At 38.9% G+C, this 11937-nt stretch overlaps 1 protein-coding gene across 1 annotated transcript in view; it reads right to left on the bottom strand.

The window, feature by feature from the left end:
* CEP295 (centrosomal protein 295) overlaps window positions 1-9141 on the bottom strand; it is an 85026-nt gene extending 75885 nt beyond the window's left edge. Inside the window, 4 exon segments of the mRNA XM_072611342.1 lie at window positions 1406-1530; window positions 4108-4308; window positions 7324-7457; window positions 9021-9141. Of these exon segments, the coding sequence (XP_072467443.1) occupies window positions 1406-1530; window positions 4108-4308; window positions 7324-7431 (434 nt within the window). The 5' untranslated portion in view covers window positions 7432-7457; window positions 9021-9141.
* Between the last annotated feature and the right edge of the window lie 2796 nt (window positions 9142-11937).

Here is an 11937-nt window from a genome sequence, read left to right on the forward strand (position 1 = left end):
ACACACGAGTGATAACCTGGGGAGCTTTTAAGACTGTATTTTACTCCATCAGATTAGATGTTATGGTCTTATGTGTATGTTTTAAAAAACAAAAAAAATAAGCCCAGTACTATACTGTATACTTTGTAACTTTCAGACAACTGTGTGACTATGAAAATAAGATTCACTACACAGAATCATTTTTTAAAGTTTTACTATTGTTTTCTCCTATTTTCATCAAGAATATCCTCGCAATGTGGATAGATTTTTTTTTTTTAAGAATGATTTTAAAGGTCTTTATACTTATTCATGTTCTCTTGATCACTTTTTAAAATTGTAATAACATCTGTGGTATTTTTCCTAGTCATTTAATGGTTAAGGAAGAAATCCCTAAGAAAGATTATCACTTAAAAATTGGAATGAGCATTGTCTTAAGAATGAACTCTTAGGTGATATCAAAAAAAAACAACTCACTTTCAATAATATTTTTTAAAAAAATGAATGACTGCCACTCACTGTATGTGTTAACAGTCTAGATGACAACTTAACTCATTGAGGATGTTGTAGAGGGGATTCATAGATGTTTAAAAAGTCTTTCCTATTCTAGGAATAGGATTCTAGGATATTCTAGGAATAAAAATACTGATTGACAAAGACATAATTAAACAGGTATGAACCTCTGCTGTGAGAGCATAAAGACAAAGTACTTTGGAACTATGCCCCCAAAGTCACCAAAGTGTTCACAGATATGCATTCCACACAGATAAAAAAAAATGTAAAAGGATTCACTTTGTAATGGCAAAGAGCTGGAAACTAAGAAGGTACCCAACAATTAGGGAATGGCTGAACAAAGTGTGACATACAAAATGTACTAGAATACTGCTGCACTGTAAGAAATGATGGGGCAAAAAAAAAAACCAAAACACTTTTGGTGAAACCTGGAAAAACATAAACTGATACAGAGTGAAGTGAGCATAACTGGAGAAAAATTCTGCAATAATAATACTATAAAAAACAAACAATTCAAACACTTATAAACTTTGTCAATGCAGTGATCAACTAAAACTCCAGGGGACTGAATATGAAGCATGCAATCCCACCTCTGACAGAGATAACAGACTCTACAGAATGCAGAGTAAGGCACACATTTCTGGATATGGCTAATGCAGGTATTTGCTTTGCTTGACTACGCTTATTTGTCACGAGGATTTTAGTTTTCTTTTTTCACTGGAGAGGAGAGGAGATAAATGCTTGGAAAAAGTTAAAAAGAATAAATGATATTGTGTGGCCTCTTTTTCTGTAGTTACCACTTAATATTTACACATAAAATACTTAATTTTGTGTTAACTTGAATCACACAATTAAAAGCATTCTTGTCATTTTTTTCCCCTATAAAAAATATAGAACATTAAAAATGCTACTTTACCATGCTTTTTGTTTCAATAGCTTTTCTTTTTCATTTTTCATTTTTTTCAATGCTTCCTGGCCTCTTTCCTCCGCTCTTTGTTGCCTTTCCTCTCTTTGCTTTATCAAATCATCTAGACCAGGAGCCTAAAATTAATTTCTTCAGGTCAATTTAAAATATTATATAACAAAAATATACATTAAAGCATGACCAATGGAACCATGTCTTACTTGAAAGTAGTTTTTTTTTAAAAAAAATTTCTCCTTTCTTGAAACAGTAAGAAAATGAAGTTAATGGTGATGATATGCAGAGTAATAAGAACCACTACTATATTCAGCTTTTAAAATTACTTATTTAATAGTCATATTCCTTTAAAATATTTCCTTCACACCTATAGTAACTAACAGAGAACTATCTCCTTTATAATCAATCTTTTTGTTCTTTAAGACTTGTTGCAAGGCCCACAAAACATTTTTTTCATCATAATTCAAAAAGAAATAATAAGTTCTGACTTGAAGTCAAATTTGTACATTCTTGAAGCCAACATACTAAATAACAGGTAAGGCAAATCTCTTCATGTGTTCAATATATTCTGTTTGAGTTAAATTCAAGCATATGTGATTGCTGTCATACCTACCTACTGAAAGAGAAAATAGTAGTAAGATTGTGAGTCACTGTAGACATGTAGCGGGCCAGTAAAAGGCTTTTGAAAAAGCTATTAAGTCAACATTTATGTTTTGAGACTGATAAATCAAAACACCAAGCACTAATAGCTAATTATCTACTGCCTAAAAAACTGTAATGAGAAAAACAGAAAAGCATTCATTTAAGGAATAAGCAACATTCAAAGCAGTAGTGGTCTAAAAAAAATTCAGTTAAGTGAACTTCAATTTCTTTAGTCATCCTGACTGATAAGAGACTTATTTCACATTATTTAAAGCTCTCCAACAAGAAACAATCAACAAATACTTATTTTAGTGCCAGACACTGTGCTAGGTGCTGGGGACACAGACAAAAATGAAACAGAGCAGACTGATACATAAAGATATAAAAAACAAATACAAGGTAATCAGCACTTAAGCTGAGTATTGAAGGAAAAAGGGATTCTTGTAGGCAAAGGTGAAAAGAGAATAATTCCAGATATGGGAGAAAGCCAGTAAAAAGGCAAAGAGATGGGAAATGAAGGGTTATGTATGAAACACAGCAAGGGGATTACAGAATAAGGGACAGAAAGTAACATAACAAGGTTGGAACCAGGTTGTGGAGGGCTAAAAAAAACCCAGAGATGTTTATATTTGATCCTAAAGGCAACAAGGATGCACTGAAGTTTACTGAGTTGGAAAAATGACATGGTCAGTCTTAGGCTATATGAAAATAACTTCAGAAGTTGTGAGGAAGAGTGGAATGGAATGGGGAAAGATATACGCCATGAATACCCATTAGGAGGCCATTTTGGTAGTCCAGGTGAGAGATGATGAAGACCTGGATTATGGTGTTAGCAGTATGAAGAAAGAAAAGGAGATTTATGTGGAGGTAGAAACAAGATTTGGCAACTAAGTGGCTATATGGGGTGAGAGAGTATAAGGATTGTGAAACTGGGTTGCTGGAACTCTTAACAGTAATAGAGACACTTAGAAAAGAGATGTGCTTTAGGGGAATAGAGAATAAATTTTATTTTGAATACAAAGTTGTTTTGAGATGCCAACAGGATAGTTTGAAATGTCAAATAGATGGGTGGAGATAGCAAAATGGATCTCAGGCGAGAAAGAAGGTCTAGCTATATACAAATTTGGGTGTCATATATAGAGGTTGTGATGAAATTTATGGAAAAGGATGAAAAAACAAATGAGAGGGTATAGAGAAAGTAGTGACCAGGATAGAGCCTTGGAGCACATCCATAAATGAGGTATGGTTTGATGAACTAGTAAAGGAAGCAGAAGAGCTGCCAGGAAGATAGGTGGAGATGGAGAAAAAGTATCAAGAAAACCCAGAGAGATTATAGAGGAGAGAATGACTGACCATGTCATATATATAGTAGAAGGTCTGTGAAGGTTAAGAATTGAAAATAGGTTACTTGACTTGATAATTATGAGATCATTGGTCAATCTGAAGAGGACAGCTTCAGTAAACAGTTGAGACAGAAAGTCAGATAGCAGAGGATTGAGAAGCAAGTAAGGACAAATAATGGAACCTTTTCTAGGCTTCTGACTGTGAAAGACACGAAAGGCATCAGACAATAGCTTGAGGGGATGGCAGGATGTAGTGAGGGTTTTTTAAGGATCAAGGAGCATTGGGTGTGTTCGTAGGCAGTATAGAAGAAACTAGTAAGACAGGGAGAGGCTGATAATTCGAGAAAGAGGGTGACAGAAGGGACAATCTGTTGTAGAAGAGAAAAGCGGATTGGCTCAAGGGTATACACAGAGGTGCTAGTTTTGGTGAGAAGAATAGTTATCAATATGTGCACAGTTCCTGGAAGACAGCTGGTATGCTATCTCAATAAATACTTCTGCCACATAACAATTTCATACTTTATTAGTAAAGAAAATTTTAATTTGTCACACTGTGTCTAAGACAGATGATTACTGAAAGCATATAATTATTGAGACTGACCAAATGGAAATTAAATTCTCCACACTATTTAAAAAACATAATCATATCATCAAAAAGCTCAAGCACTCAAGTTTGCCTTCCATGAATATCTGAGTGGAAAAATTTTTACTCACATTTTCCTTGGCAGCACGATGTCCCTCTCCCACAGATCGTAAGCTTGCTACATACAATTTTTCCAGTTCTTTAATTTTCTGTTCTTGTGTCTTTTGCCATTCTACCCTCAACTCTTCTGCCAAATGATGGAGGTGCTGGTCTCTCCTCTGTTTAACTTCTTGTCTTATCTGCAAAGCAATGCATCTTTCCTGTTCTCTAACCTAAGGAAAGAATTAAGTATTAAATGAATTTTCTTTAAGAAATCCATTATCCTGGCTAGTTAAAATGCAATACCCCAGCATCTAAAGAAAATTCACAACAATGAAAAAAAATTCAAAATAGGAAAAATTTAAGTTAAGGAACGAGGTAGGAATTCCCACCAGAAAACTGCCATTGTCACTCTCTTGTTGTGTTTGTTCTTTTTTAAAGAAGACCATGACATCAGAGAAATGATAACATGACCTGCACTTGACTTTGTTTTGAGTGAGGGAGGGCTGTGCAAGGTCACCAGACTCACTTTGTTCTCCTGAGCCATCTGGATCTAGTGACCAGATATTCCTCAGGATGAGTGGAGATGGCCCAGGATGCAATGGGAGACCTTGGCCTTTTCAGGTAGTCACTTAGAGGGAGGGCCTACTCTCAGTGAGTGAATAGGCCTCTTCAGGAAGTAGTCAGGGAATGGGCCTTTTAATAAACAAAAGAAAAAAATAACTAAATCACTCTGGGAGGAAAAGAGTGTCCAGCCTATGGCCTTCAGAGTGCATTGGGTTTATCCTGATAGGGAAAACAGCGTGGGAGGGAAAGTCAAGCACATCTGGGGAAACAAAAGTTTGAAAAAAAATCTTAAAGAGTTTATCTTCTTGCAAAACAATAGCAAAATTATCATATACAAATGTAGTATCCATCTTATTCTAAAGAATCCCAGAAAAGGGACTTCTAAGAGACCTTATTTTAAACAATTATCTGGGTGTCTAATAATCCTTCCAGTAAGGTTTTCTTACATCTAATTTAAGTCTTCCTTGGTTTAAATGAAAGAAATTTAGAATTATGCAAATATAGTAATAAAATGTCCTTATCCTTTGACTCAGAGATTCCACTAACAGGCTTATACACCTAGGAGGTAATCGATAAGAAGTCAGTCTTCTTATACACCAAAATATTTACAGCAGAACTTTTTTTGTAACAGGAAAAAATTATACATAAAGCAGATAATCCATCAACTGGCAAATGGTTAAACAAACTGAGATATATGAAAGAATAGAATATTGTTGTACTATAAGAAATGATGAGTAATTGATAAATATAGAAGATGGAATGATCTACGTAAACTTGATGTAAGGTAAGAAGAGCCAAGAACAAAATATACATGACTACAAAAATAAAGGCGAATGCTACAAAATTACAAAGAATGAGTATGGCACCAAAGAACAGATATGAGAAGACAATTTCACCCTAGACTTCTGCAGAGGTGCAAGGTCAATTAATATGGTGTACTGTATGTATTTTCAGACATTTTCAATGTTATCAGTTATGGTGATTTTTTTTCTTTTTGTCTTGAAAAATATCATTTGTTATTTGTAATGCTATCTGGGAGGGGAAAGAGAAGAGGTACTGGGGGAAATTATGATGATTTAAAAAGACACCAATAAAAACATTTCTTGAAAAAGAAAAAAAACTGTAAGTCACTAATGGAGAAATGAATATTAAAGCAACTGTGAGGCTCCACTTTACACCCATCAATTAGGCAAAGATGAGAAAAGGAAATGACAAATATTGGAGGGGCCAAGAGAAAATAAATACAATAGATAGAGCACGGTTAGTGGAACTATGAACTAGTTCAGCTCTTCTGGAAAGCAATTTGAACTATGCTCCAAAAGCTACTAAATTGTATATATACTATGATCCAACTGTAATACTATCAGGCTTGCACCCCCCCCAAAATCAAGGAAAGTGGAAAAGGACCTCTACTTACAAAAATATTTGTAGCAGCTCTTTTTGAAAATTGGGAACTTAAGGGCCTGTCCTATTGGAGCTAAAGAAACTGTGGTACACATGACACATTATTATTGTGTCATAGGAAATAATGAAATGGATAGTTTCAAAGGAAAATGGGAAAACTTCTGTGAAGTATATGAAGTGAAGTGAGCAGAACTAGAACAATCTATACAATGATAATAGCATTAGAGAAAAACAATTTTGAAAGACTTTAGAACTCTGCCACGTGTGTGTGTGTATATAAGAGAGATATGCCACAAGTAATCTAAAACAGCGAAGAAGAAAACATCACTTCCCTCCTGCCAGAAAGATGAATTTAAAAGAGATAAATATTTCCAGACATAATAAATGTTCAAAATTTATCTAGAATTTGTTCTACCAAACTATGCATCTATTTTGAGGGCTTTTATTTTTCTTTTTAAAAAATCTGTTCAGTAGTGGTGGTAGTGGGAGGGGGAAGGTAGTGGGAAAGAATAAAAGAGATAAGTAGTTGAGAAAGGATTATGAATACCAGAGTGAAACCCACAAATTGTGGGAAACTGAATGAAAAAATACCAAGACCAACTAACCAATACACTATAATTATTACTATGGGTTTTTTTTGAGACTAGGTCTCATCATCTCACCCAGTTTGGAAGAAGAGAGAATCCTCATAAGTATGATTCCACACCTGATCATGGAAGTTTAGTTCACCATTTCTCCTTAGGGGACTGGAGTCAGGAAGACCTGAGCTCAAACCCAGACTCAGAAACTTACCAGTAGTGTGTCCCTGGGCAAGTCATTTAACCTTGGTCTTCCTTAGTTTCCTCAACTATCAACTGAAGATAATAGACAGCACCAACCCTCTTAACACCTTAAACTCCATTCTGTGGTAAGCATTAAATGAGATAATATTTGTAAAGTAGTTAGAGTGGCTCACAATAGCAGATACTTAAAAAATTTGTGACTCCTTTCTATCTCTGGCAGGCTGAATCATTGCTCCCCTCCTCAACCCCTCCCACCCTGGCTAGGCTTACCATATGGATTTCAGATTTAGTGAGGACTCCTTAATGGCTTATTCTTCGGAGGAACTCAGGAAATCCAGCATCATCAGCCTCCCCAGGAGCAGGGATTACAGGTATGTGTTATTACCATACTCAGCTTTTACAGTTATTTTTACAAGTTATAAATACCTATGTATGTTACATTAGTTTTATGTTTAAGATTCATCTGAATTAAAAAAAATGTAGAATGACACATACCTGTAGTAATCTTTGTTTCCGTCTTCTTTCAAATTCTTCCTTCAAAAGCAAGGCTTCCTCATTGGGACTAAATCTAAAGTTTCCAACTTTTGTTACCTTTCTTTTCATTTTCTTCTCTTTCAAGTATACAGGTCCTGTTTTCAACAATAACCAAAAAACCCCCTCCTATTAAGAGGGGCAAACACAAAAAAGGGCTTCATATAGTTTTTCATTAGTAATGTTATACAGCTGGGAAACATTTTAAATTTTAAACATATGAAAATATTTAATGAACCATTTTTATAAAAAAACAAAACAAAACCCTGCCAATTAAAGAAAAGGATCAGTAGACATTTGAAAGAAAATGAGGTACCCTAACCCTCCATGTGGCAAACACAATTAAAATGATGAAATTCTGTTTTGGTGGTGCTACAGCAAAACAGGCACTCTATTACATTGTGATAGAGTAGGTGGAATCTTTAATGGTTACAATCTTTTTACAGAGCAATCCAACAATATATAATCAGAATTTTAAAAACTGATTATATAATTCTCTCAGTGATTCTGCCAGCAGTTATTGAGTGTTTAAACAGTGTTTCCCCCACAACAACCTGTTAGTGAAGTAATTTCACACAGGAGGAAATGAAGGGTAAAAAGAGATTAAACAGCTTGTATAAGAAATGGGACAGGAACCCGAGTCTTCTAGGTCCCCTGCTTTCACCACTATTACTCAGGTCATATCTTAAGGATATTACTGAAAAGGGGCCAAGGATCAAACGGAATGATGTGTAAAAAATACTGCAGACAGGTTTTATTTATAGCAGTACTGAACTGGAAGCGTACGAACCAAGTGTTTACCCAGTGTGCCGGTACAAACACACAAGACAGTCTTTGTCCTGAATGTGTTTGCATCCTGCCGAATTCACCTTTACGCCCCACGGCTGGGAAGTGACGGAGTAAACTGAGACGCACCCTGGTAACACGTTACTACCGGGAGTGAGCCTCGCCATTGGCCAGGCAGGACGAAGTCTCTTTCTTTGGGCCGTGGCCCCTCCTCTCCTTTGCTACCGCGTCACCACCAAGGGGCCTTTGGTTCCTCAGTTTCTTGCCCATACTCTAGCTGCATTCTACCCGGCTTCAAGATCCGGCTCAATACCTACCTACTCGGTGAAATTTTTCTTAAACGAGGTAACTTGGGAGGAAAAAGGAGCAGGGGATCAGACTACGCGGGGTCTTAAAGGCCAGGCTCAGCGGCTTCGCTTTTCTTTTCTTAATGGCAGCAGGGGGCTCGAGTGACGTCCGGTGGCGCGGCTACGTCACTTTTCTGGCAAAGCCGGGATACCAAATGAGGGCCAAAGGATGCGGCAAGGGGGCGAAAAGGTGATTAAAACAACTTCTCTGTCGCTGTTCCTGGAGGGGGACGTGCACCCAGGGGATGCACAGCGGCAATTTCGCGTCCTGGCCCGGCTAAGGCGCGTCCCCGCTCTGGGCCTGTACAGGGCGGGGACGGACCCGGGCAGCGGGAAGGCAGGCCTCCGGGCCTGGGCGCGGGCCGCCGCGGCAGCCTGCCTCCCCCCCGCCCGGGGCACGCGCACTAGAACGCGAAGCGAACGTTCCATCCGCCGGCCCGGGGCGCCGCCGAGGCTCGCGCTGCGCAGGCCCCAGGGCGCCCCACGCCCGCGCCGGAGGTTCCGGAACCTGCTCGCTCCGTCACTCACCTCGAGGAAACCGGCTCAACGCCGGGGTCTTCGTCTGGCCCCAGGCCGAGCCAAGCTGAGCCTCAGAGCGCCGCTGCGACCACTGACGCCTCAACCCCGCCTCCAAAAAGCCGTTTCTACGTCATCCAGGGGCGCCAACGTTACCTCGAGGTTTCCAAACGCGGCCAATGGCGGGACCGAAGCGCGGGAACCCACCGGGGCTGGGACGATTCCATTCTCAGTCTTGGGGAGGTCCCGGGAGCTAGGGCGCAGGCGCGGGCGCGGGCGCGGGCGCGGGCGCAGGCGCAGAAGAGAGCGCTTCCCTCTGAATGAGACGCTGGTCTCCGGTACGACCCTTCCAACCTTCCTTAGGCACCAGAGCCCACAGGAGGTTCATGGGACAGAGGCCAAGTTCAGGAGACATCCCAGGGGACTTAGAAGACAAAGGATTAATAGGATTCCTTCTCCACGAAGCCCTTCCTCAGTACTGCTAGTGCCCCTCCAAACGATATTTTTTCTGTCCATACTCCTACAGACCACGCATGGAAGGAGTCTCCCTGGAACCTGTCGTCAGTCCTTTCAGCCCTGTCTGACTCCATGACCCCATTTGGATTTCTTAATAAAGATACTGGAGCAGTTTGCCATTTCCTTCTCCGACTCATTTTACAGATGAGGAAACTGAGGCAAGCAGGGTTGAGTGACTAGTCCAGGCTCACACAGCCAGGAAGTGTTGGAGGCTGGATTTGAACACAGGTCCTCTTGGCTCTGGCACTCCATCCAGCGTGCCTCTTTCTCCTGATTGGCAACCAGCAAATGCCTCAAAAGTGCCCATCTTGATTGATGGCAATCTGGTAAGGGAGTAGGACACCAACTCAGAGGTAGCCTGGCTTAATAGTGTGAAGGCATCTGAAGAATCAGGTTGTCCAGAGATTAAGGTCTTGCTTCTGACAGAGGCTGACTGTGTTACCCTGGGTGAGTCCCCAGCACTGAAGGGGGCAGCATAGACATCTTCAGCCTCTTCTCACCTCTTCTCTCCAATAGGGGAAACAAGAGAAGCTTGGCCACTCTGCTCTCCTCAAAGAAAGGGGATACCAGGCTAGAATGATATCTTGTCTGTTCTCTTAAATATTGTTTATTTATTGGGGGATGTGGCTTTCAGGGTCAAGCTGAACTTCTGATCTCTGTTTCTTAATGGGGAGAAGCAGGACCCCATACTTTATATACAAGATTTGACTCTTTACACCAAAAACCAGTTGCACATTGAACACATAATTTAGCACAGAAATTCATTTATCGAAGTGGATAGAGAAGCAGGAATCAGAGAAAATACACATAGGAGAATATATACCAAACAATACAGAATAGAAGTTTTCTCAGTGGGAACAAAGGTAACTCAGCTCAACCTAAAGAGAGAGTTCCAGATCTCTCCCAGGGGGCAGTTACCTGAAGTCTGGTGTAGGAAGCTGAGGATAGGATATGATAGAGAAGGTCATTTCTCTCATGTTGACGTCTTCCCAGAGTCTTTCCCTTCAGCCACTTGAAATGGGGTTGGCATCTTAGCCAGAAGAGCCTGAAGCAACTTCAGAGCAAAATAGGTTGAAGGAGATTGAAGACATTGACCCTCTCACTCATTCAAACTCTACCTGCCCCTCACAGAATCACAGGACATTAGTCTCCACCAGTAAGGAATGTAAACTCCTCCAGAGCAGGAGCTGTTTTGTTTCTGCCTTTGTATTCTTGTATTCCAGGCACGAATGCCTGGAGTGGAGTAAGTGATTAATATACGTTTATGGATTGAACTCAAAATCTTTCGAGCTTAAATGGCCAAGTCTACAGTCATATAATTGAGAAGACAAAAAAGCCTTGCCCTCTTATTCTGTCTCTATGCCTTTCCCACCCCACCCCTCACCTATTCATCTACTGGGTAGAATTGAAAAAGAAGGAACTCCATACCACAAGCTGTTGGGTAGTTATTAGGTGAATAACCTTTACGTGTATAATGAACAGAGGCTTAGTGAGAGAGGCTTACCATACATTAGAGTGAGTTTTCTAACCTAAGCTCTGGACCCAACTATTGAATTAAAAAAAACAAAAACAGGCTTCAGCCTGGAGGTTCTAGTGAGCTCTGTGAAATTCTCAAAGTATGGCCCAAAAGTCCTGGATTAACATTTCAAGGAGTCTGTAAGGTAAAAAAAATTTTCATAATAATGCCAAGATGTTATTTGCCTACTAAAATACAACCACATATTTGTATGCATATATAAAAATATAACTACATATATAACATACATGTATAAGACTAATGTATAAAATGCTGCATCTCTATTAAAATGTAACTACAGCAATTTTCCAACTACATATATATGTGAGGCCAGAATTTTTCATACACTTCAACCAAAACAACATACCACAATAAATTAAATGCAGAAGCAGATATGAGAATCCAATTGTCTTTTATTAATGTAGACATTAAAGAAATTTTGTAAAGATATGTAAAACAATGTCATTCATCTGACGTGTTTTTGTTTTGAAAATGTTTTTTTAATAAAAAATGTGTAATCTTGTGTGATAAAATGGTTTTATAATTGTTCATTTAAATGAATTAATATATAACTTTAAAAAATTTATCAGGTAAGTATCAATAACCCCTATAAAAAACCACTCTTTGGGGTCCTCAGTAATTTTTAAAACTATAAAGTGGTTCTGAGACCAAAGTGTTTGAGAAATTGTTCAAAATAGTTTGGAATCAGAAGCTGAAAATCAACCTGGAAGATGTTCTCCCCCACCTACTCCCTAAATGTTGTTAGGAATACCTTCCTAAAAAAACTATTTTAAAAAGTTTCTACCTTTTAAATTGAAAGAGAATTGCAAAGCCCTTTCTTCTTATGAGGAAGAGATAAGGACTTCAACTGAAGGCAATAGTTGGAAGTAGAGAGGG

The sequence above is a fragment of the Notamacropus eugenii genome, chromosome 5 (genome assembly GCF_028372415.1).
Source record: "Notamacropus eugenii isolate mMacEug1 chromosome 5, mMacEug1.pri_v2, whole genome shotgun sequence".
NCBI lineage: Eukaryota > Metazoa > Chordata > Mammalia > Diprotodontia > Macropodidae > Notamacropus > Notamacropus eugenii.